The sequence below is a fragment of the Oncorhynchus kisutch genome, linkage group LG6, assembly GCF_002021735.2.
Source record: "Oncorhynchus kisutch isolate 150728-3 linkage group LG6, Okis_V2, whole genome shotgun sequence".
NCBI lineage: Eukaryota > Metazoa > Chordata > Actinopteri > Salmoniformes > Salmonidae > Oncorhynchus > Oncorhynchus kisutch.
The window spans coordinates 81,524,251-81,551,874 of record NC_034179.2 but is presented as its reverse complement, the minus strand read 5'-3'; the positions used below and the strand labels follow the sequence as shown (position 1 = coordinate 81,551,874).

General features: G+C 41.7%; 1 protein-coding gene across 15 annotated transcripts in view; it reads right to left on the bottom strand.

Moving 5' to 3' along the window:
• LOC109897414 (myosin binding protein C2) overlaps window positions 1-27,624 on the bottom strand; it is a 45,114-nt gene that overhangs the window by 14,877 nt on the left and 2,613 nt on the right. Inside the window, exons 2-16 of one of the 15 annotated variants that reach the window (XM_031827885.1) lie at window positions 14,254-14,274; window positions 13,749-13,784; window positions 13,609-13,614; window positions 11,408-11,428; window positions 7,493-7,513; window positions 5,671-5,685; window positions 4,744-4,818; window positions 4,441-4,589; window positions 4,185-4,302; window positions 3,897-3,945; window positions 1,869-1,892; window positions 1,367-1,423; window positions 1,112-1,284; window positions 761-893; window positions 452-576 (exon numbers count right to left, since the gene is read on the bottom strand). In XM_031827885.1, coding sequence (XP_031683745.1) covers window positions 452-576; window positions 761-893; window positions 1,112-1,284; window positions 1,367-1,423; window positions 1,869-1,892; window positions 3,897-3,945; window positions 4,185-4,302; window positions 4,441-4,589; window positions 4,744-4,818; window positions 5,671-5,685; window positions 7,493-7,513; window positions 11,408-11,428; window positions 13,609-13,614; window positions 13,749-13,784; window positions 14,254-14,274 — 1,023 coding nt within the window. Of the gene's footprint in view, window positions 1-451; window positions 577-760; window positions 894-1,111; window positions 1,287-1,366; window positions 1,424-1,868; window positions 1,893-3,896; window positions 3,946-4,184; window positions 4,303-4,440; window positions 4,590-4,743; window positions 4,825-5,670; window positions 5,686-7,492; window positions 7,514-11,407; window positions 11,429-13,608; window positions 13,615-13,748; window positions 13,785-14,253; window positions 14,275-27,624 lie in introns of those variants that run through there. The other 14 variants (XM_031827886.1, XM_031827887.1, XM_031827890.1 and 11 more) reach the window with 14 other exon arrangements.

The following is a 27,624-nucleotide window of genomic DNA, read 5'->3' as shown; positions in this document are numbered from 1 at the left end:
GTACGGCATTGATATAAACACTGACAGAAGCAGTAGGAACGTCTAAATACACACAACAACATACTGTGGTTGTCACACTGGAATGGCGTCTGTGTGGGGAAGCTTACCCGTTGCTGTACGGTCTGATAAATGCAAAAACAGGATGAAATGAATGGGCACAGAGAGAGAGCAAAGCGCATGATGATTGAGGAGCAAATGCATCTTTGCCCCTCTACCCAAAATCAACGAGACACACAGAACACGCATAAGACACGCTACAAACTGGACAACAAATATAGGACGACAACGTTGTGCAAACTTACTGTTCATAGACATTAATACACACATACATATAAACATTGAGACATGTACTGCATACACAGTAAATGTTGACAGACCCTACACACTCAGACACTGAACTAAGCAGGGAACAACTCCCTCCCCTCAAACAACCTATGTAAAGATGCTTTACCTTTGACAAAGACTTCAGTGAAGCTCTTCTCCTCTCCCACCACACACTCATAGGCTGCATCGTCAGACAGGTTGCTCTTGTTGATGGTGAGTGTCCGTTTGTTGCCCACGCACTCAAACACATACCTGACATGACAGACAGACAGGGGCAGAGAGAGACACTGGCAGAAAACAGAGAGGACAGACAAAGACACTAGTGACCGAGTGTCGCTCACTCAACTCATCGACAAATGAATGACTCACACGCTCATATAGTCAAATATACTGACAATCACACACACACACACACACACAAATCAGCCAGTCTCACTTGGCAGAGGGTTTGATCTCCACTCCGTTCTTCAGCCATTTGACCTGAACGTTGGGGTCATGGAGCTCAACATGCATCTGGGTCCTCTTGCCCTTGTCCACAGAGTAACATTGCTCTAGCTTCTTCAGGAAGGCTGAGGGAGGGAAAGAACCACTGTTATGTCTCCAGCCTTTACACACCAGACACAACAACCAGAATAACCCAAGCAACACTACACCAGACTACCTCCCTTTCAGAGCCCCTCAGGCATTCACTATAATAAAACATTCCCTGTCCCAAACACTCTCAAGTAGAAATGCCCACAGCTTGCCTACTTCCTCCTCCAGTATCCCCCCCTTTCTCTCCCCTCACCGTCACTCTTCTTGGGTTCCACCTTCTTCATCTTCTTCAGTCTCTTGAGCAGGCCCCTGAGGTCTGTGATGCCGTAGTCAAAGGCAATCTTCTCATAGTCACATGGCTTAGCATCCTTCAGGATCTCCCACACATCCACATCCTCTTTGGGCTCGTCCCTCGCCTTTTTTTCCCTGAAAGAGAGGGGGAGAGGAGATTGATTGTGTGTGTGAGAGTATGTGTGATTGCTCATAATGGAGTTAACTCCACTCCTACCTTTTTTTGAGGAGGGCACTGAAGTCCAGGTCACCTGCATCCTCTCCTGCATCTCCCCTGGGGACAAGAAAGGTCACGAGTGGGAGAATTAGGTTTCCTACAGTGTTAGGTCAGGTTAGAGGAGTCGGTCATTTCAAACATAACATACAGTATACTGTACATACAAATATACTTGTTGTCTATTGAGGTTTTACATAAGATCAATCAACAATGAATATCTGTGCTATTTCAAAGCTATAGTAGTGAATCATTGTTAGTTTACAAAAAATATGGAAGTGAACGAATGGTACTGGACATACAGTAGATGGTACTACACTGTACCCTGCTAAGACGAACACACACACACAAACATCCACACCCACATTCACTTTCCCTGACATCAACGATACAGTATTGATATAAAAGTTATAACGGTCGGAATTGTCATATACTGTACACACAAATATACAGACAGTGCACTGTGGTTGCACAGTATCGCACAGTGTCTGTAGCCATGTCTTACCCTTTTTTGGCGCCTTTTATGCCTCTGATAACACAAAACAGGATGGTAATGAGTGAGCATATAGAGCATAGCATAAGGCGCATACTGACACTTTGCCCGCCTAAATTCAATGGGACATAAAAAACAGCATACTAGTTTACACACACACACACACACACACACACACACACACACAGTATTGACCTCTATTTGTTACTGTATGTAACCCAAACACAGATACACTGTACTTGTACAAGGCTGTACATTGACACATATATACAAGGTAAATACTGTGTAAATGTACACGCACAGGTACTGCTGATACACACCCACACTGAGCTTTTCTTACACTCACATAAAGATCCACACATATGACACCTCATGATTGCATCTCTAATGTATGTAATCCATGGGAAATATACACTAGTTCCACTTGAGGCCTTGTCAATGGGCCAGACGTACAGTACCAGAAATAGCCTCACATGACAAAGAACACACGAGGGGAAGCACGGGCTATTTCACATCTGAACACACACAGTGGACAGATGAAGAATTACAAAAGGTGGGAATATGGAAGCACACGGAAGGGAATCCCAAATAATATATTCTGAACACACACAATGGATTCAGGTTCTGGAAGAAGCTTAGGACAAGGCTGCCTTATAACAGAGAGGCAGCAAGGCCAGACACAGAATCGCTGAGGAGGTAGATGGGGGTACACACGGATGAATCGCAATGACTGGATTCTCCATACTTACTGACAGTGGGAGTGGGAATGCAAAGACTGCCACATACTGTGGCAAGGTCAACACTAACCCATCCAGCAACCTTTGGGGTGTTGACGGTTTTTTGGCATCTTGAGTTTTCACACTTTAATTCACACTTGTAACGCATCTATTTTTTCATATCTTTTCATTCTCTTTTTATTTTCTTCATACCAAAATTCACAAAATAAACAAAAGCACAATCTGAAATGGTTCTTTGCATGTTGTGTTTCCTGTCTTACCCTTGCTTTTTTGTCTTTTTGTCTGATTAGGAGAGGAAATCATATTTGAAACAGTAACTAGAGTGAACTGACTGGCGGCAGCACTATGCCAACAAACAGGGATTTTCTACAGCTTCACAGTGAGAGACAGAACTGCTGCACACATATTGAAACAAGTCTTTGGAGACAGGGAAGAGAAAACACACGAATACAGAGATACAGAGATATACATAGTGAACAGACACAGAAATAGAAACATATGGACACAATGTACAACTGAAACATAAAAACACACAAACAAACATACAGGTAAGTCACAGATACACATTAGTAAGTCAGAGACACACCAGTAAGTCACAGAGACACACCAGTAAGTCACAGAGACACACCAGTAAGTCACAGAGACACATTACTAAGTCCCAGATACACACCAGTAAGTCACAGAGACACACCAGCAAGTCATAGAGACACATTAGTAAGTCACAGATACACACCAGTAAGTCACAGAGAGACATTAGTAAGTCACAGATACACATTAGTAAGTCAGAGACACACCAGTAAGTCACAGAGACACACCAGTAAGTCACAGAGACACACCAGTAAGTCACAGAGACACATTACTAAGTCACAGATACACACCAGTAAGTCACAGAGACACACCAGTAAGTCATAGAGACACATTAGTAAGTCACAGATACACACCAGTAAGTCAGAGACACATTAGTAAGTCACAGAGAGACATTAAGTCACAGACACACCAGTAAGTCACAGAGACACAAATAGACATGAATGCACAGATAAAGACATAGAAAAGGCAGATGTATAGTACAATGACAGACATACAGTGAAGCCAAAACGCACACAGACAACGTGACTTGACACAGATATACCAAAGACACCTACAAACACAGATATGGGAGCCAGAAAGACAGTCAGGGGAAGATATACTCACAGAGTGGGACAGATGCCCGGAGGCAAAGATAGAGAGAATAACCAACATATGTGAGGTGGGAGAGAAAGACAGATGATATGTTGAATGGAACCAGCCTGACAGTCACACTCACGATCGCTTGAAGGCATCCAGGATGTTGGCGGGCTGCTCCTCTTGTACGGCTGAAAAATGACAGAGGGAGGGAATGGTGAGAGGAACACTGGACTAACTGACAGACAGTTGAAAAATCAGGATGAATAATGGACTGAGTACTGACACTGAAACACATATACACTACCTGCTTTATCATTATACATTCTGTATCAAATATTGAATGACTTACTGACAAACTCACTGACCACAGGTTAAGTGACAGATACATGACTAAATGGCTGACAATGATGGCCTGGGAGGGACACACCTTCCACTGTGACTTCAAATGTACAGCTGTCACACTTGTCTTTGGAGGTGACCTCACAACGGTAGCCACCTGCGTCTCCTTCCACTACTTTGATGATGCTCATCTCATATGTGTAGACCTGGTTGAGATAGGGAGAGAGGAAGACATACACCCTTACAATATATACACACACACAAAAGAGTAACACAGATGTACAGTAGACTTTCACTTGTGCAGATTTGAGAGAATGTGAAAACAGTGACACACACACACACACCTTGGAGTTCCTGTCATAGGCCTCTTTAAACTGCACGTGCTTGCCAGCCTTGCTGCCCAGGTCCAGCCACTTCCCTTTCAGCCATTTCATGTTGGGCTTCCTCAGCAGGTCAGATGAGTCCACTTTAGCCACAAAGGTGATGTTCTTCCCTGCCACCCACAATTTACATCAGCAATCAGAAATTCTGACCTCTGGATAATGGTGTTTTTAGGGTTGTTATGCATGATCCGTATGTGAGTGTCAATCCAAACTTCAGAGTGCTACAGTATGTCTCAGAGAGGGGCAAGAGGGCAGGGGTCTCACCTTTGATTACTGTAGTGCTCTCTGGCCTCTCTACAAATAGTCCGGTCAGCTCGGACTGTCCCCCTGGGACAGTTTCTAAAAGTAGAGAGAGGTCATAGAGGTCAGGGGTTAGAATAAGGTCATGGATGACTGCTCATCAGACATCATAGACACAACAACATCAGTGAACAGACAAGTAGAGACAGAAAACCAAACATTAGACCAAAGCACCTAACCTTTGTTTATAAATACCATTCATTTATTAATATTTTGTCTACTAGGCAGCAAGATCAAAAGGTAAAGCTAGTCTTTGTTCACCCTGCGACTTGAGACTGCCGGGGCGGCAGGGTAGCCTAGTGGTTAGAGCGTTGGACTAGTAACCGGAAGGTTGCAAGTTCAAACCCCCGAGCTGACAAGGTCTGTCGTTCTGCTCCTGAACAGGCAGTTAACCCACTGTTCCTAGGCCGTCATTGAAAATAAGAATTTGTTCTTAACTGACTTGCCTAATAAAATAAAAAATATCCACATTTAGCAACAGCTTTTCTCAAAGACAGAGACAAGTGCTGCGTCATGTGTTTCCACTCCCTGAAATGTCTCCATTATTCTAATGGATAATCATGACAATGACATCAGTCTTGTATTTAACTGAGGGTCAGTATCCAAGCGTCTAGTCAACACCAGAAGAGGGCCTCTAACAGCAGTAAGGTAAGCCCACCTGGGAATGAACAAGGAACTAAAAACACATCTGAAGACGTGTTTATCCATCCCTTTCCACTAGTCTTCTCCCACTGTGACAAAAGTAAATATAGCTCTTTAATGTTGTGATATTATCAAAGCATGACTGCTTGCTGCTGTTCCTTTGCGTGCTCCCTCCTTTTCAAAAAAAGGATTGCATTGTTTTGTGTCAGCAGATAGACAAATACAAGCTTATGTATTTGTTTGTCTTACCATCATCGGGCAATTCTGTATCAGGGAGAAAGAGAGAGAGAGAAACACAGCAGGGGAACACATTAGCCGCAGTATCTTTACTGTAATCTGAAAGATGAGCGTTTACTGAGCGGCTATGAAAACCTGACCTGCAGGTGCTCTCTCACACACACTTAACGTCTCTCTCTTCCCTCTCTGACTTGGATGAACATTTCCTTTCTTTTCAAAATGGAGGTAAAAACTAGACGGTTAATGAGTTATTTCCTCACTCGTCAAATTCAAACCAGTTGGTGACACTGTACTCATCATTACGATTATTATTATTGAGAATTTTGGGGAATTATTAGCTGTGCAAACGGAACACAATTTATTTGTTCTCTCACCTTCTGAATCTGACAAGAGCTCTAATGGAAAAAGAGAGTTTATAAGCATAGAGAAGCAGGTAAAAAGCCATATCGATTGACCAATCGATTGGGTGAAAAGGTTGTCGAGAGAATGGAACAAGGGTCAAGAATCAAGTGAGGTCATGCACCTCCATAAACTCAGAGTCACACCGCATATGCCCCTCTCTCTGCTTTTATGGGCTCAGTTAATTTGATTGGAATCAAGTGACCCCTGTGCACAGATCCAGGCTCAGTTCTCTAGTGTGATTTAAATCATTTCAGTAAGAATGAATAGGTCAAGCTGATCCTGGACCAGCACCCAAGGGACACTTTTCCTTCAGCTCTTTACACCATTTCACTCTCACATTCAAACCGCAGCGACTTTCCAGACTGTGAGAGGTTGGGAGTGCAGCGATAAACACCTCAAATGGAACAGCAGAACCGGCATCCATCAAAACCATAACAATTCTTCAGTAAGATCATTTTGGGGGATAATGCGTATTATGGGAAATATTACTGTAGGTAAATATCACTTAATTCATTATTACTGTAACACTTCAGGGACAGATAATACCTTGATATTTCATATCAACATCTTTTGCAAAACAGTGATCAATGATCAAGGGATATGGTATTGAGCAGGAACAGTATTTGAACTAACGTAACAAAACAGCAAAACTTATCATCAACTTATCCTTCTATTAAACCATTACCTTAGTAAGTGCACACATACACACAGGTCACGATATATACCCAGAGTAAATATATACAGTATATATCATTTGGTCATTTGTAATTTAGATTACGTTTTCACTCTGCATCAATTTCAAGTCAAGGTCATTTGATGTTTAATACAATTCCTTCACTTGGATGCTTTGGCGAAACCATGATACTGTATCATGTAATGTCTAATCTCAACAGATCAGGGGTTTCCCCAAAACATGAATATCATATTAAGCACTAAAGATCATCTTAAGTCCATTCATATGCAAGAGAAATTATGATTTTATGCCATTTTGCCAATATGATCTTTATGTTTTTGGGAAACTCACCGCTGATCTCTAGTAATTAGTATCAGTCGGCGCTGATATCACAACAACTATCTGTCAGACTGATTCTCTGGGTCTAACTCCTTAACAGATGATTCCTAAAGATCTCTACATAAATGATACAGTATCCATAAACCCATCAAATAGGCCTGCAGGATCTTTTCCATTACTGACTGCCATCTACAATGGTCTGTACTGCTACAGTCAGACTATGAAGGCCTTCGCCAGAGCAATCCCAGGATTCAGTAGTCTCCGTTTGTCAGTCCACCGTGACGGACACTCAGGTCACCGACACACAGTGCCGTGACTGAGACTGACAGACATGCACGTTAACCAGGTGATTGACAGGAAGCAGGGAAGCATACAAACACAAACACAGAGGGGGAGTTGTGTATTGTTTCCTTTCCTTACCATCTCTGCACTCACTTCCCTCTGAATGAAAAGAAACAATTGGTACATAGACATTAGTACTGCGGACAGCGAAGGGTTAAACAGCAACCAAATATACTGTTCCTGTGTACGGAGTCTGTGACTGGAGAAAAAAGTTGTAGATATATGAATATATGAAATACTAGATCATAAAAACAAGACATACAAAAATACATAGGCTTACCCATGATGACACTGGCATACATGCTGGTTTATACAAATACACACAAACGCAGAATGCATTGATACATTTGTGCATTCATACAGCCACTGCACTACAATCCTTTTTGTTACAGTACCCTTCCTTGTCTCAGGGTGCCTCACCTCTGATAAAAGAAAGTAAAAGGTTTTATGGTTAAGTATAAGGAGAATGCTAATATATACAGTATCAGTCAAAAGTTTGGACACACCTACTCATTCAAGGGCTTTTCTTTACTTTTACTATTTTCTAAATTGCAGAACAATAGCAAAGACATCAAAACTATGAAATAGCATATATGGAATAATGTAGTAACCAAAAAAGTGATATATTATATTTCAGATTCTTCAAAGTATCCACCCTTTGCCTTGATGACAGCTTTGCACACTCTTGGCATTCTCTCAACCAGCTTCATGAGATTTTTACCTGGAATGCATTTAAATTAACAGGTGTGTCTTGTTAAAAGTTAATTTGTGGAATTTATTTCCTTCCTAATGTGTTTGATCATTTGTGTTGTGACAAGGTAGAGGTGGTATACAGAATATAGCCCTATTTGGTAAAATACCAACTCCATATTATGTCAAGAACAGCTCAAATAAGCAAAGAGAAATGACAGTCCATCATTACTTTAAGACATGAAGGTAAGTCAATGCAGAACACGTCAAGAACAGTCACTAAAACCATCAAGCGCTATGATAAAATTGGCTCTCATGAGGACTTCCACAGGAAAGGAAGACCAGAGTTAGCTCTGCTGCAGAGGACAGGTTCATTAGAGTTAAATGCACCTCAGATTACAGCCCAAATAAATGCTTCACAGAATTCAAGTAACAGACACTTCTCAACATCAACTGTTCAGAGGAGACTGCGTGAATCAGGCCTTCATGGTCAAATTGCTGCAAAGAAACCACTACTAAAGGACAACAATAATAAGAGACTTGCTTGGGCCAAAAAACACGAGCAATGGTCATTAGACTGGCGGAAATCTGTCCTTTGGTCTGATGAGTCCACATTTTTGGTTCCAACCGTCATGTCATTGTGAGATGCAGAGTAGGTGAACGGATGATCTCCGCATGTGTGGTTCCCACCATAAAGCATGGAGGAGGTGGTGTGATGGTGTGGGAGTGCTTTAATGGTGACACCGTCTGTGATTTATTTAGAATTCAAGGCACACTTAACCAGCATGGCTACCACAGCATTCTGCAGTGATATGCCATCCCATCTGGTTTGCACTTAGTGGGAATATAATTTGTTTTTCAACAGGACAATGACCCAAAACACACCTCCAGGCTGTGTAAGGGCTATTTGACCAAGAAGGAGAGTGATGAGTGCTGCATCAGATGTCCTGGTCTCCACAAATAGTGCTCAGCATATGTGGGAACTCCTTCAAGACTGTTGGAAAATCATTCCTCATGAAGCTGATTAAGAAAATACCAAGAGTGTGCAAGCTGTCATCAAGGCAAATGGTGGCTACTTTGAAGAATCTAAAATCTAAAATCTATTTTGATTTGCTTAACACTTTTTTGGTTACTACATGATTCTATATGTGTTATTTCATAGTTTTGATGTCTTCACTATTATTCTACAATGTAGAAAATATCTGGTTTGAGAAGGTGTGTCTAAACTTTCACTGGTACTATATGCAGAAGCACACACTGAAATACCCACACACACCCACCCAAAAGACACTTCTTCAAATATGTATACAAGATACAAATAAACAAGTAAAGGCTAATATACAGTGCATTCGGATCCTATTCAGACCACTTCACTTTTTCCATATTTCTTTTAACCTGAAAGCGTTATTGTAAAATGGATTAAATATATATATTTTTTTATGGAAACAGGATGCACCTGAGCTCAATACCGAGTCTCATACAAAGGGTCTTAATACTTATGTAAATAAGGAATGTTTTTTATTTAAGAAATGTGCAACTATTTCTAAAAACCTGTTTTGCTTTGTCATTATGGAGTATTGTGTGTAGATTTTTATTGAATACATTTTAGAACAAGACTGTTACGTAACAAAACGTTGAAAAAGTCAAGGGGTCTGAATACTTTCCCAATGCAATTAGCTACGTAAAATGGCGATCCTCCTGCGTACTTGTATCAACTTTCTAATTGTGGGGCTGCACACGTCTGCATATTTTAGCTTCGCAACTATAGAGGATTGGTATTTTGCCAAGCTTATTGTAGTTGCATACAGCGTAGGGTGTAAATTAAGGCTTAACACATTGACTGAAAAGCTCTTACCCTCTGTTGTGGCTGGGCCTGTGTTAATGTTACAGGATGGGCCTGTGTTAATGTTACAGGATGGGCCTGTGTTAATGTTGCAGGCTGGGCCTGTGTTAATGTTGCAGGCTGGGCCTGTGTTAATGTTGCAGGCTGGGCCTGTGTTAATGTTGCAGGCTGGGCCTGTGTTAATGTTACAGGATGGGCCTGTGTTAATGTTGCAGGCTGGGACTGTTTTAATGTTGCAGGCTGGGCCTCTGATACTACAATATTTTAGCAGATGAATGAACTAACACAGTGATTATGCTAGTATGTTGCACCTTGTACGTACACAGACAACGCACACACGCACACACTCTACCACACACATTATGCACAAGTGACATGTTAGACCAGAAAACATCTTAGCCTCAGTAGCAGGCTGGGCCTCTGTTAATAAAAGATCATGAGGATTTAGGGGATACATTTAACTAACATGAGTTGTTAAGCATGAGGCACGCATTTTAAAAAGACAAACACACCACTCACACACACACTGTACAAGTGACATGTTAGGCCATCTATACCAGAAAATGATAACATATTAGGCAGGGGGTGAAATAACTTAGTAATGCTAGCATGATGCGCCAGACACTCATACATACAATCACACAGGTACACTTCCACATAATAGTAGGCACACACACACACATACATACAATCACACTTCCACATAATAGTAGGCACACACACGACTAGTAATGCTAGCATGGTGCACATTGCACACCCACTCTGTACAAGTAACACATCCAGACAGAAAAGCTTATACTTTGGAGCAGGCTGGGCCTCTGTTAATGAAAATTATATGATTTTAATGTTAGCATGATGCAACTTGTACACACAAACAGGGCTGGCTCCAGGCATAAGCGTCAAAAGCGGTCACTTACGCCCCCCAAACCCCCCCCTAAACACTCTGTCGGGGTCTCAACCCCCATTGATTTTGTTAGCCAACCAAATCTCGCTCAGGGCCCCAAACAGGCTAAAGCCGGTCCTGCACACAAGCACACACATCACATACACATTTTACAAGTGACACAATAGGCCAGAAAAGCTCTTGCTATCTGTAACACCATCTGCTAATGAAAATGATAAGATATTAGGCAGGGCATTAATTGAGAATGTGTAGAATTAGAAAAACTGTTTTGTCCATTTGTAAAGCTAGCATGATGCACCTTATCCACACATACAGGTACACTTCCACATAACAGTATGCGCACACATACAAGTAACACATTCAGCTAGAGAAGCACTTACCCTCTGCAGCAGGCTGGTTTTGGGGGATGAACTGAATAAGTAGTATTGCACCATGTAAGCATTCACACACACACACACACGTACACACACATATATACACACACATGTATACACACACACACACACACACACACACATTCCGTACAAGTGACATGTTAGGCCAGAAAAGCTCTTACCCTCTATAGCAGACTGGTCTTCTGCCAAGAAAATGAAGGGCTTTTAGAAGAGGAACTTGAGTAATTACTTAGTAAATATAGGATGACTTACACACACACACACCTGTTCATACAGAATGCTATCTTCATACATTGCATTCACTCACGTAAGTATCACATTCAGCCAGAAAAGCTCTTACCCATTATAAATAAGAGGGTTTAAGGAACTGGACTTAAATGTTGAGTAGAGCTACCTTACATGACGTAATATGAACTCACCCATACACATCCACAAACACATAGTGTACACAGACGCAACTAACACATTTAGCCAGGTTCGACCACTGTCAATACAATGACAGAATTTCAGTGATATGAACTAGACTGTACCAAATTATCTGAGTCTGTACCAAAGCTAGCATCAATGCAGTATGCATACAGATGTAGGTTCTTAATTTGACCACTCTTTTGTTGATCAGAATTTTCCTGCACAGCAGGAAATGTAAACTTGTCGTGCACTCAAGGTTTAAAAAGGCTTCCAAAGTTTGTAATTTCCACTTTAAAACGTCAGACTTGATTTGCCTTAACGTAAAGTGTATCCCTACAAAAATATCCATGAATTATAATCAACATAATAATTCACATTTCCAGTTACTGCAGGATTATTTTCCTGCTGTAGCAATCTGGCTCAAATTAAAATCCTACATATACACTCTCACACACACATAAATTACTCGTATACCCACAAGCAAATGCCTCCACCATCTCTCTGATGAACCGTAGATAACACACTGACTTCAACTTAATGCTGTGTGTGTTATACATTGAAGGACCATATTAAGCCAGAACAGCTCTTACCCTCTACAGCAGGTTCGCCTTCTGTCAGTAAAGATAAACAGGGCTATCAGGGAGGACGACTGGACTTCATTGTTGAATAGAGCTGACATGATGCACGGTGTACACATACAGCACTCTCACAATATATGCAAACTTACCGTGTACACACACAACAACCCATGTGCTCGTGCTGCATACACTCATTTATGTAATTCATTCAGCCACAAAAACGTTTCCCCTCTATAGCAGGCTGGGCCTCTGTTAATACACACAAATGGATTTCAGTAGGAGGTACTGGACTTAAGTCTGTATTGGAGCTAGCATTATGTACAGACAGTCACACGCACAAACACACACCCACACACACACACACAGACGTACAAAAACAGATACAAACATACAACACGGACAAAAACCTATACCTGCACACATCCACATGCAATACATCCACAAATGTCACAACAGAATAGCTCTAACCCTCTTCAGCAGGCTGGGCCTCTGCCACTAAAACGAGAGGATTTCAGTGTGGAGTAAGTGTGTAATAAAGGTGGTATACTGCAGTAGCAGACACTCACACAAACTCACACACTGAGTACAAGGAAATCCGAAACGTTTCCTGAACAATCCTCCACGTATGCATGTATGTATACACTGTAACAAAAAGATGTTGATTCAACGTACAATTGTTTTTTGTTGTGAGTTTGTTGAGCAAACTCACAATCCTATTGCAGCTGGTTGTTTTACAAATGTACGTTGATCCAACATATTTTTTTTTTTACAGAGTACACACACCCAAAATAAAAAATAACACACTCACACAGACCACACCACACACACACACACACACACACACGCACACCCAGATACATACACGCACCCAGAAACACACACTCCAGTGCTTGCCAAAATAACCCATATAACAAACATCACCTCAACAATAACATAGCTCTTACCAACTGATTGGTGACCTGTTATCTCAGGTAACAAAGAAAACAGAATAAGAATCAGAAGAATAATGACTACTATATCATTTAAATGAATATAGTCTGCTTTGTCAGGCATAAACCAGTAGGATATTGTGATAGGCGTGAATATAAACGTGTGAAGCCTAAGTTAAGTGTATTGGTGTTCTATCTGATCAACACTGTCATGGTGCGTGGTGAGAATCATGCATGGCCACTCTGTCTCATCCCCACAGAAAGCTACTTCTGATTGGTCTTAGAGGCCTTACCATGATCCTCCGATGGCTTCGCTGAGTGAGGGAAAACAGTTAACCGACATTACATTGGAATGATGAGGGGATGGTTATGCCCTACTGACTAACAAACACACACAAAGGGACACAGGTTAACACACACACACACACATGCCCTGTTCTCACCCACCCTTATCTGTAAAAATAAAAATTTCAAAAATAAAAAAGGAGAAAAATTGAATCAGACATTGATTGTAGTACAGGCCTAACCATTCATCGAAGTATTTCATGTATAAGTATTTGTCATCCATTTGTTATGAGTGGACTCACCAGCAGGTGCTGCTGCAGCCTTATCGGTCTTGGCTGCTACAATTAAAGACAAACATATACAATAATGAATAACTAAGTGACATATGTTTTCATCAGTAGTATGTAAATAGGGCAAAGGTTAGATTCCAACCATACCATCTCAAAAACATCATGGACCATTAAACTTACAATATAGTTGATATAATATAAAATAATCACCACTGTGAATTACCAATATTTGACTTCACACTGTGCAAACATGCATACATACAAACATTCACAACTTATTTGAATGCACATGTATTATGTAGAAGTCTAGATATGCATAATCCACGCATGCACACAGCACTGTAGTGTAAAGTCAGAATGTTGATACATTAATGCATTCCCATGTACATTGTACATACAATATTGTACCGGTACGTAGACACATAACACATAAGTTCATACGATAAACAAATACATATTCTAATGTAACCACAGAGGAGTTGCACATTCACTCAACCTTGCTTTGTGCAGTTCTTACCAATTTCTTCAGGCATTGCCTCTGGCAAAGAAATAGTATTGGAATTGGAGTCAATGTAAGTAAACTGTATATAGAAAAAAAAGGTTGGCGTTCATTGGGATGACTCATGTACTGGAGGCAGCTCTGCCATGTAGTCACTAGCTGGCACAGCCACAAAATCATAAAATAATTAACCCTAACATTAACCACACTGCTAACCTTACGACTAACCCTAACCTTAAATACATTTTTTTACAATATATAGCTAATTTTGACTTTGTAGTGGATATCACTCATTTATGCCTCCAGGACAAGATTCATCCCAATAAACATCAACATGCTATAGAAACAGTGGCTACTGTGTGTATATTCTTGATAGAGATGGGAAGTTTTAAAGAGAAGATCATTTTAATTTTTTATTTCACCAGATAGGCTAGTTGAGAACAAGTTCTCATTTACAACTGCGACCTGGCTAAGATAAATCAAAACAGTGCGACACAAAACAACAACACAGAGTTGCACATGGAATAAACAAACATACAGTCAATAATACAATAGAAAAAGTCTATATACAGTGTGTGGAAATGAGGTAGGATAAGGGAGGCAAGGCAATAAATAGGCCATAGTGGTGAAATAATTACAATATTGCAATTAAACACTGGAGTGATAAATGTGCAGAAGATGAGTGTGCAAGTAGAGACACTGGGGTAGAAAGGAGCAAAATAAATAAAATAAATAACAGTATGGGGATGCGGTAGTTGGTTGGGCTATTTACAGATGGGCTATGTACAGGTGCAGTGATCTGTGAGCTGCTCTGACAGCTGCTGCTTAAAGTTATTGAGGGAGATATGAGTCTCCAGCTTCAGTGATTTTTGCAGTTCGTTCCAGTCATTGGCAGCAGAGAAATGTAAGGAAAGGCGGCCAAAGGAGGAATTGGCTTTGGGGGTGACCAGTGAAATATACTTGCTGGAGCGCGCGTGCTATGGGTGGGTGCTACTATGGTGACCAGTGAAATATACTTGCTGGAGCGCGTGCTATGGGTGGGTGCTACTATGGTGACCAGTGAAATATACTTGCTGGAGCGCGTGCTATGGGTGGGTGCTACTATGGTGACCAGTGAGCTGAGATAAAGCGGGGCTTTACCTAGTAAAGACTTATAGATGACCTGGAGCCAGTGGGTTTGGCGATAAATATGAAGCGAGGGCCAGCCAACGAGAGCATACAGGTCGCAGTGGTGGGTAGTATATGGGGCTTCGGTGACAAAACAGATGGCACTGTGATAGACTGCATCCAATTTGCTGAGTAGACTGTTGGAGGCTATTAGGGTTTTGATAGGGTTTATCAAAAGCATCTTAGTCTTGAGGATGCGTTATTTTTATTTTTCAGTAACTGACTATCCTACCGATCCTTGACTTTGGCGATGTCATTTACAATAACTGTAGAGATGAAGTCTTAGTTACTGAAAAACAAACTGAACCACACAGTAACGGTAATGATCTCTGGCTCAAACTCTCGCCGGACACATGGATCTGCCATCCAAAGCTATAATTTGTACAGACAGTGTCCCTGTTCAGAGCACCTGTTAAAGTGATAACATAAATAGTCTCAGTGCCTTGGGGTTTGTAGTGAGCTAAATCCATTAAACTACCCAACCACAGAATGTAGAACATGAACCAAGTCTCCCGAACCATCTCCATCTGATCAATCACAACAGACTTTTCAGAACTATTGTCCCATGAGTATACCGAACTGCGATTCTGAGATTTAAGCTTTGGCCTTGACACTCTGGTTGTGCTGAATGACCCTGGCTGTGTTCTCAGTGTTGGCATACTGATCAACTGACACATCTATTTTTGAAAAGGTTTGTTTTTCAGGCAGCAATATGTTAGCGTTCTCAGCACATCTAGTTTTATCCCTGGCAACACCCACTGTCTTAGGTCTCGGGGGGTCTTTGACACACAGGGCATTAAAAGCCTTCTTTAGCCCAGGTTCTGAGCCTTTTTTAGCAGGCTCAGTCCATAGAGGGAGGGTAAGTGGGTCAGTGAAGTTCTGATGCTCCATTTGCTGCTCAGTCCACTATTGTTGACTGGGATGGGTGTTATGCACCATTGAGCACATGCCATGAGACGGTAAGCCCCGATGACAAGGCCTTGTGTACTAAGCTGGCACAAAGCATTTGTTTAACCACCCATCATGACATTGTTAAATGACAGGATGAGTGGCTGTTGTGAAGCACAGGAGAAATATGGAACATGTAGTGACTATCACTGCATGGTCTCCTCTGTGACAACAGTGTAGAAGTCAGCAATCAAAATGACAAATCCTGTCCCTATACTACAGTATGTTCCAGGACGGTGGTTACCAGTCAAATCCCCTGTTCAGATTCCCATGAAAATGTATGATAGCAGAAATTGATAGATGAGACCATCCCTAGATTCCGTTGCTAAATAAGATGCCTTAGGATACTATAAAAACAGGCCGGAATTTGACAAGTGATTGTCTTTGGTTAGACCAACACCCAACCCCTTCTCTCCTTCAGGCCTTCAGCCCAGTTTGGCCAAGGCTTCTCTCTGGTTACGACCTGTCAGCACTCTCTCTATCACAGGCCAGCTCAGTGTCTGTCTGTCTGCCGTACTCATACCAAAAGTTCTAAGTACAGCGTTAAGTCATAGAGCGCGAGGGAGAGAGACAGACAGAATGACAGACAGACAGAAAAGATGAGAGCGAGAGAAGGAGAGAAAAGAGAGCCGAGAAATGAGAGAAAGTGAGAAGGAGCGAGAGGGAGAGGTAAATGAGAAAGGCCATCAGGGGTCAGATATGGTGAGAAGTGTTCAGTTGAGGGCTTGAGGGTCAGCTCCATCAGAGATGGATACCATGGTGTATATTTAACAAATATCCTGTGAGATAGTTGATGAACCAGTGTTTGATTTCCTAAATTTCTCTACCCAAGCTGCCGCATCACTGTCAAGCCTTCCTCTAAATATATACTGAACAAAAATATAAATGCAACATATAAAGTGTTGGTCTCGTGTTTCATGAGTTGGAATAAAAGATCCCAGAAATGTTCCATATGCACAAAAAGGTTATATATCTCAAATTATGTGCACAAATCAGTTTACATCCCTGTTAGTGAGCATTTCTCCTTTGCCAAGATGGCATATCAAGAAGCTGATTAAACGGCATGGTCATTACACAGGTTGTCACGGACGTCCTCCTCTTCATCTGAAGAGGAGAGGCGAGAAGGATCGGAGGACCAAAATGCGGCGTGGCATATGTTCATCCAGCCTCAAAACCACAGACGTGTATGGCGTCGTCTGGGCGAGCAGTTTGCTGATGTCCATGTGAACAGAGTGCCCCATGGTGGTGGTGGGGTTATGGTATGGGCAGGCGTAAGCTATGGACAATGAATACAATTGCGTTTTATCGATGGCAATTTGAATGCACATAGATATCATGACGAGATCCTGAGGCCCATTGTTGTGTCATTCAAGTGATGGAAAAAGTACCCAATTGTCATACTTGAGTAAAAGTAAAGATACCTTAATAGAAAACGTAAAAGTGAAAGTCACCCAGTAAAATACTACTTGAGTAAAAGTCTGAGAGTATTTGGTTTTAAATGTACTTAACTGTCAAAAGTAAATGTATATGCTAAAATATAAGTAAAAGTAAAAATCATTTCAAATTCTGTATATTAAGCAAACCAGATGGCGCCATTTTCTTGTTTTTTATTTTATTTACGGATAGCCAGGGGTACACTCCAACACTCAGACATAATTTACAAACGAAGCATGTGTGTTTAGTGAGTCCGCCAAATCAGAGGCAGTAAGGATGACCGGGGATATTCTCTTGATAATTCTTCACCACTGTGTCATTCATCCGCTGCCATCACCTCATGTTTCAGCATGATAATGCACAGCCCCATGTCGCAAGGATCTGTACACAATTCCTGGAAGCTGAAAATGTCCCAGTTCTTCCATGGCCTGCATACTCACCAGACATGTCACCCATTGAGCACGTTTGGGATGCTCTGGATCGACGTGTACGACAGCGTGTTCCAGTTCCTGCCAATATCCAGCAACTACACACAGCCATTGAAGAGGATTGGGACAACATTCCACAGGACACAATCAACAGCCTGATCAACTGTATGCGAAGGAGATGTGTTGCGCCGCATGAGGCAAATGGTCACACCAGATAGTGACTGGTTTTCTGATCCACACCTTTTCTTTAAGGTATCTCTGACCAAAATCCATATCTGTATTCCTAGTCATGTGAAATCCATAGATTAGGGCCTAATGAATTTATTTCAATTGACTGATTTCCTTATATGAACTTTAACTCAGTAACATCTTTGAAATTGTTGCCTGTTGCGTTAATATTTTTGTTCAGTACACACACACACACACACACACACACACACACACCACACACACACACACACACACACACATACACATACATATATGACGGAGGATATTTCTTCTCTCTGTATTCATGCCTCAGCCTCAATGCTCTCGAAAGTGGTGCTTCATCTTTTTGGGAAAAATCCATCATATTATATTATCATCATCATTTGAGATTAACAGATTAAATCAGGGACAAATCAAAATGGCAAGTTCTTTACCATTCAATAAGAAATGGAAGTGCAGGGGGGGGGGGGGGGGGGGCATTTGGCTTTTGAACTATGCTATACAGTAAATGAAAGTGCACGTCTTCACTCACAGGGTTATATGGATTAAGGATGTCATATTCTTTCTCAAAATATACAGAATCTTTCAACATTCGTACCAGGTAGCCTGAGTATTTCTTATATATATATATATATAAATATACACACACACACACACTCTCTCAGCTCTCTCCCCCTCGACTTCTCCCTCGCTCTCTCTCTCTTTTGAAGGGTAACCTCTGTGGAATGTTCTTAATCTCTCTTGACATTTCCCTCTCTTCCTTCTCTCTGTGTGCTTCTCCTCCCTCAGATACAGTAGTAGTATGCCATAGACAGTCTACTGCCATGTGTGGCCTCTGTTTATACATCACTCTCAAAGGCTTAATCTTTGAAGTGTTCGCTAATTTCATCACTGACCCAGCTCACATTAGCAAGAGTTGTCTTAAAGAGTTGAATCTGTGATATGTTGAAAATAACATATGTTTGTTTTATACTACCATTAGAGTTATATATTTTAGCCTTGCGGTAATGCATCTACAGTATGCTTGGTGAGGATTCCTTTTCCTAAGCCAATGTTAGAGAGCTTCTGAAATACCTGCCTATAGGCTCTTTAATGTAGGGGCTGACGCTGGAGTAGAGAAGCAGGTACGGGGAGTTGAACATTTAATGAGGAACAGACATGGAACAAGACAGGAACAGCGTCAGCACACGGGTAACACAATGACATACGAACATTAATCCTGAACCAGGAAACAGAGCTTGAGACAGACAGATATAAGGGAGGTAATGACACAGGTGATTGAGTCCAGGTGAGACCAATAATTGCTGATGCGCATGACAGGGGAAGGCAGGTGTGCGTGATGCTGGGGAGCCTGGTGCCTTCGAGCAGCAGGGAGGGGGAGAGGGAGCAGGCATGACACTTTAACACGTCTACAACCGTGAGTTAAAAGGCAACATGTTGCGTTAATGGCGCTTGGTGACCCTCAACACCACAGAGATATCTACAACCTATAGACGTGTGACATACGCCTGACATACAGTGCATTCAGAAAGTATTCAGACCCCTTCCCTTCTTCCAAAAATGTTTAGGTTACAGCCTTATTCTAAAACATTTTCAATTGTTATTTTCTTCAATCAATGTACACACAATACCCCATAAAGGCAAAGCAAAAACAGGTTTTAGAAATGTTTGCAAATGTATATAAAAAATATTACATTTACATAAGAATTCAGACCCTTTACTCAGTATTTTGTTGAAGGACCTTTGGCAGCGATTACAGTCTCAAGTCTTCTTGGGTATGACGCTACAAGCTTGGCACACCTGTATTTGGAGAGTTTCTCCCATTCTTCTCTGCAGATCCTCTCAAGCTCTGTCAGGTTGGATGGGGAGCATCGCTGCACAGCTATTTTCAGGTCTCTCCAGAGATGTTCGATCAGGTTCAAGTACAGGCTCTGGCTGGGCCACTCAAGGACACTCAGAGACTTGTCCCGAAGCCACTCCTGCGTTGTCTTGGCTGCTTAGGGTCGTTGTCCTGTTGGAAGGTAAACCTTTGCCCCAGTTTGGGGCCTGAGCGCTCTGGAGCAGGTTTTCATCGAGGATCTCTCTGTACTTTGCTCCGTTCATCTTTCCCTCGATCCGGCCTAGTCTCTCAGTCCCCGCCGCTGAAAAACATCCTCACAGCATGCTTCACTGTATGCAAGGTGCCAGGTTTCCTCCAGATGTGAAGCTTGGGCATTCAGGCCAAAGAGTTCAATCTTGGTTTCATCAGACCAGACAATCTTGTTTCTCATGGTTTGACAGTCCTTTAGGTGCCTTTTGGCAATCTCCAAGCAGGCTGTCGTTCCTTTTACTGAGGAGTGGCTTACGTCTGGCAACTCTACCATAAAGGCCTGATTAGTGGAGTGCTGCAGAGATGGTTGTCCTTCTGGAAGGTTCTCCCATCTCCACAGAGGAACTCTGGAGCTCTGTCAGAGTGACCATCGGGTTCTTAGTTACCTCCCTGACAAAGGTTTTATTCCCTTGATTGCTCAGTTTGGCCAGTTGGCCAGCTCTAGGAGGTCTTGGTGGTTCCAAACTTCTTCTATTTAAGAATGATGGAGGCCACTGTGTTCTTGGGGACCTTCAATGCTGCAGAAATGTTTTGGTACCTTCCCCAGATCTGTGCCTCGACACAATCCTGTCTCAGAGCTCTACAGACAATTCCTTCGACCTCATGACTTGGTTTTTGCTCTGACATGCACTGTCAACTGTGGGACCTTATATAGACAGGCTTTTCCAAATCATGTCCAATCAATTGAATTGACCACAGGTGGACTCCAATCAAGTTAAAGAAACATCAAAAGGATGATCAATAGAAACAGGATGCACCTGAACTCAATTTCGAGTCTCATAGCAAAGGGTCTGAACACTTATGTAAATAAGGTATCTCTTTTTTATTTGTAATACATTTGCCAACATTTCTAAAAAACAGTTTTTGCTTTGTCATTATGGGCTATTGTGTGTAGATTGATTAGGAAAACAATTAATTTAATCAATTTTAGAATAAAGCTGTAACGTAACAAAATGTGGAAAAAGTCAAAGGGTCTGAATACTTTCAGAATGCACCGTACATGTCTCATTACTCATAACATTACTCAAATGTGATGCTGCACACCCCAAAAAATCATGCATATCAGTATGGGAGAGTGGGTTAAGTTGAGCCAAAGGGGTTTCTTCCATCATTTCATGGAAGAAACCACATGGAAAAAGAAGTAAGCAAGTTAGGTCCAAACAGGTGATTTTCACCAAATCAAATGAATTTATTGTGTTTAGAGGTTTCATGATGCTTGTTTCTAAACCAAAGTAGATCATTTTAAGATTGTTCTATACATCAGTTGTGGTCTCTAAACTTCAATATGAGGACCTAAACCTAACCTCCTGTGTGGGCTAATAAAGTCCAAATGTTCAGTGTTCGTAGTTGTATCTAGTATTGTACTTCAATTAGTAATTATATTTCTAAGTGTATAACCTACAGTATGTGATACAAATAAACATCTTTATCTAGACATCAGCATGTGCTTGTTTATCTATAAAAGTCACCATGGTATAATACGCAGGTTGGAATTTTTTGTCATGAATCTTACCCTGGATGCAGTTCTGAAGTGTGGTCACTAGCTGGCACAGTTACAAAGTCATCAAAACCTAAACCTAACCACACTGCTAACCCGAATGCCTAACCCTAACCTTAAATTATGACCAAAAAGCTCATTATTGTCATTCATTTTTACGATACAGATGAATTTGACTTTGCAGCTGGCCCATCTACTGGAAAAAGCTCAGTTCTGCATACGGGGCAAGATGAATGAAAATCAACGTCAACCTGCGTATAATGCAGGCATTTTCACATTTCATAAATATATATATATATATATATAACTGTAGCACCAAGCGGGCATATTCACATAAGGACTCAAGAGGAGATTTATATTCAAAGGGTCTATTTATACCGCTGTGCGTGTGGTGGAGTATCAATGGTATTATTGGCATTTGGCGGGCATCTATGCTGGGGGCAGAGTGTGACTGATGGAGTTTCATCGTTTTATGATGAGGATGAAGAGAGTGATGCTTTTGGCAGCATGGGGGTACACTTAAGCCTCTGCTCTCTATATCGCTCCATCATTTGGTGGTTTTATTTGACAGTTCCGATGATATGAGTTGGGGCGGCAGGGTAGCCTAGTGGTTAGAGCATTGGACTAGTAACTGAAAGGTTGCAAGTTCAAATCCCCGAGCTGACAAGGTACAAAATCTGTTGTTCTGCCCCTGAACAGGCAGTTAACCCACTGTTCCTAGACCATCATTGAAAATAAGAATTTGTTCTTAACTGACTTGCCTAGTAAAATAAGAGGTATATGTCACGTCTTAGTATTTTGTGTTTTCTTTAATTATTTGGTCAGGCCAGGGTGTGACATGGGTTATTGTGGTGTGTTTTTGTCTTAGGGGTTTTGTGGGGTGTCTACGTAGTCTGTCTGCCTGAGGCGGTTCTCAATCAGAGTCAGGTGATTATCGTTGTCTCTGATTGGGAACCATATTTAGGCAGCCATATTCTGTGAGTGTTTTCGTGGGTGATTGTTCCTGTCTTTGTGTTTGCACCAGATAGGGCTGTTTCGGTTTTCGTTATTTCATTTCGTTATTTTTGTCGTTTCTGCTTGTATAGGGTTTTCCTTCATTTAAATAAATCATGAATCATCATCACGCTGCATTTTGGTCCGATCCTTGTTCTACCTCTTCGTCAGAGGAGGAGATAGAAGAGAGCAGTTACAGTATAGTGTTTTCTGGACAAAGGCAGAAGGAGGGGGCATATTCTAAGGAGTAGGCATGGTGGAGGGAGAGTAATGGAAGTTGAATGAATACCATAACATACAGTGCCTTGCGAAAGTATTCGGCCCCCTTGAACTTTGCGACCTTTTGCCACATTTCAGGCTTCAAACATAAAGATATATATAAAACTGTATTTTTTTGTGAAGAATCAACAACAAGTGGGACACAATCATGAAGTGGAACGACATTTATTGGATATTTCAAACTTTTTTAACAAATCAAAAACTGAAAAATTGGTTAAAAGCACAGAGAGCATCATGAAGAACAAGGAACACACCAGGCAGGTCCGAGATACTGTTGTGAAGAAGTTTAAAGCCGGATTTGGATACAAAAAGATTTCCCAAGCTTTAAACATCCCAAGGAGCACTGTGCAAGCGATAATATTGAAATGGAAGGAGTATCAGATCACTGCAAATCTACCAAGACCTGGCCGTCCCTCTAAACTTTCAGCTCATACAAGGAGAAGACTGATCAGAGATGCAGCCAAGAGGCCCATGATCACTCTGGATGAACTGCAGAGATCTACAGCTGAGGTGGGAGACTCTGTCCATAGGACAACAATCAGTCGTATATTGCACAAATCTGGCCTTTATGGAAGAGTGGCAAGAAGAAAGCCATTTCTTAAAGATATCCATAAAAAGTGTTGTTTAAAGTTTGCCACAAGCCACCTGGGAGACACACCAAACATGTGGAAGAAGGTGCTCTGGTCAGATGAAACCAAAATCGAACTTTTTGGCAACAATGCAAAACGTTATGTTTGGCGTAAAAGCAACACAGCTCATCACCCTGAACACACCCCATCCCCACTGTCAAACATGGTGGTGGCAGCATCATGGTTTGGGCCTGCTTTTCTTCAGCAGGGACAGAGAAGATGGTTAAAATTGATGGGAAGATGGATGGAGCCAAATACAGGACCATTCTGGAAGAATCTAATGGAGTCTGCAAAAGACCTGAGACTGGGATGGAGATTTTTCTTCCAACAAGACAATGATCCAAAACATAAAGCAAAATCTACAATGGAATGGTTCAAAAATAAACATATCCAGGTGTTAGAATGGCCAAGTCAAAGTCCAGACCTGAATCCAATCGAGAATCTGTGGAAAGAACTGAAAACTGCTGTTCACAAATGCTCTCTATCCAACCTCACTGAGCTCAAGCTGTTTTGCAAGGAGGAATGGGAAAAAAATGCAGTCTCTCGATGTGCAAAACTGATAGAGCCATACCCCAAGCGACTTACAGCTGTAATCGCAGCAAAAGGTGGCGCTACAAAGTATTAACTTAAGGGGGCTGAATAATTTTGCACGCCCAATTTTTCAGTTTTTGATTTGTTAAAAAAGTTTGAAATATCCAATAAATGTCGTTCCACTTCATGATTGTGTCCCACTTGTTGTTGATTCTTCACAAAAAAATACAGTTTTATATCTTTATGTTTGAAGCCTGAAATGTGGCAAAAGGTCGCAAAGTTCAAGGGGGCCGAATACTTTCGCAAGGCACTGTATATGCAGGCCTATATTGCTGGCATCAGGTCTTGCTATGAATAGCATTAATACCACTCTAATGTAGTATTTATTTGTGGTTGTAACTTGGCGGAGGTTGTGGTGGGTCTCAGCCAGGTGTATTTGTTTCCACTGTGCAGTAGTTGTGCTGTGTAATTGCTTCAGCTGTCTTTTAACACAGCATGTGTGGGCTATAGAAGTCACTAGGCTGGCAACTATAACTTCACCTGTTTAACCTGTTTCACCATGTTTTCCAACATGGCAACAGGAAGAGGTGGAATGGACATTTACTAGGGTACTACAGTACTGAGGTAAGCCTGTAAGGGAGCATAGGAAGGGAGGGGAGAGAACCTGGGAGGGAACCTGGGAGGGTAGTATATCACACCGTATTTTATTAGACAGTAATGATGATAAGAATTATAGCCTGTATGCATTCCTCAAGTGATGTCTCTCTCCGCTACCCCTCCCCCATCTGCAGGCACGCATCTGGGGTGAAGGTCTATAGTGGAACAGTGGAGGAGAGAGGATGAGACATGGTAATAGGAGTGGTAGAGAAGTAAACGGAGAGAGAGGACAATACCAAATACTATTTGGTATTGTCGTAAATATGTATTTTAGAACGTCTTGTGAATAGAAAGCTTTCAACAAAAACCACTTTGGCACAGAGGAAAATGACACCTCTTTAAGGGAAGTAGAATCTTCAGAATGGAATAAATGAGACCCCATAAATATCATCCCAAACTGTCTTCTATCTTTTCCATTCATTACCATTCCCTCCGCATCTCTCTCCATGCCTTACCAGAGGGCGCTTAAAATAGGCCTGGCTCAAAGCGCAGAAAAACACTTTTACATTAGAGGACATTACCAAATACTACTGCCAGTGTTCCTATCCGCCACAAAATGCTTACGGAGTGTTTATAAAGTCTCAGTTAATGACATATTGGGGCTTAACGGTTCACACTCTGATTGTGAACTCCTCTGGCTCTCTGTTGACTGTGCATCTGTCTGTAATCCATCAAGCCAGAGCTGCATACCTGGGGGGGTATGGTGAAGGCCCTGGTATGAGGTAATGCTATACTCACTGCCTCGGTTTCATGAGGGCAGGGTGTGGAACAGGAGGCTCAGGAGAAGCCAGTCTTTCCCTGCCACTCTGTCCAAGCAGCAGGGCCCAGTCCAGAAGGGGTGGAAAGGGGTGTGGGGAGGGGTGTGGGGAGGGGTGTGGGTAGAGCGGGTCAGTGGCAGTCGGTGCCATTTAAGATTAGGGAGGACGGTTCATTTTAAGGGCCTTAATTCTATTACAGTATATTGGATGACTGTCATTCATATTCCTTTCACCAAGCTCTGTGTAACAGTGATAGGTTTAGACTACGGCGTGATATTTGAATTTGTCCTATACCCATCATGAGGTTGCTACATCCTAGCCTACAAATTAAAGTTTAACGTAGGTGCACAGGTCAAGAGACAAATTGGTGTAATCAACGTGACAGACAGTGACACATTCAATACAGCATTGCACACTCTTGCCTGCACCTAACTGATCTAGGGTGTAATCATTAGTCCAAACAGTTACTAAAACAAGTTTTTATTGGACAAATACAGGTAGGTCCATCCCGTTTAGTTCCATTTGCTTCTGTTTAAGAAACATTTTGCAACAGAATTGGTGGAAAGAATACACCCCTGATCACACAGTTCACATTCATAGCAGCCATACAAACAGCATCATCACATCTACACACTCTCCTCCTTTCACATTTTCCCTTCACTTGAGGACTTCAGTGCACAACACAACAGCTTTCTGTGACCAGGCGAAAAAACCTTTCCAAGCCAAACCTTCATACCATAAGTGCTACACACAGCCTGCATCATTGTCACCATATTAGCTAACGTCAACATATGCGACATGACCAAAGGTATGTGGACACCTGCTCGTCGAACATCTCATTCCAAAATCATCGGCATTAATATGGAGTTGGTCACCCCTTTGCTGCTATAACAGCCTCCACTCTTCTGGGAAGGCTTTCCACTAGATGTTTAGACATTGTTGCGGGGACTTGCTTCCATTCAGCCACAAGAGCATTAATGAGGTCGGGCACTGATGTTGGGCGATTAGGTCATGCTGAAACAGGAACCCCCCCCTCCAAACTGTTGCCACACAGTTGGAAGCACATAATCATCTAGAATGTCATTGCATGCTGTAGCATTAAGATTTCCCTTCACTGGATCTAGGGGGCCTAGCCCAAACAATGAAAAACAGACCATTATTTCTCCTCCAACCAACTTTATAGTTGGCACTATGCATACGGGCAGGTAGCGTTCTCCTGGCATCCACCAAACCCAGATTCATCCATTCGACTGCCAGATGGTGAAGTGTGATTCATTATTCCAGACAACGTGTTTTCACTGTTCCTTAATTTCCTTAGTTCCTTAGTTTCAACCAAATTAATTTGTTCAAAACTGTTCAACTATTGTCTTTCTCTTTGAGTCAATTACTCACCACATGTTATGCACTGCAGTGCTATAGCTAGCTGTAGCTTATACTTTCAGTTTTAGATTAATTCTCTGATCCATGGACAACATGTCAGTTCATGCTGCAAGAACTCTGATAGGTGGGAGGACGTCCTCCGGAAGTTGTCATAATTACTGTATAAGTCTATGGAAGGGGGTGAGATCCATGAGCCTCCTAAGTTTTGTATTGAAGTCAATGTATCCAGAGGAGGACGGAAAATAGCTGTCCTTTGGCTACACCATGGTGCTACCCTACAGAGTGCTGTTAAGGCTACTGTAGACCTTCACAGAGTGATTTCATCAGTTATTTGGTGACGTGAATATCTTTAGTAGAGTTTTATCTAAAAAAGATCACTTTTAAATGT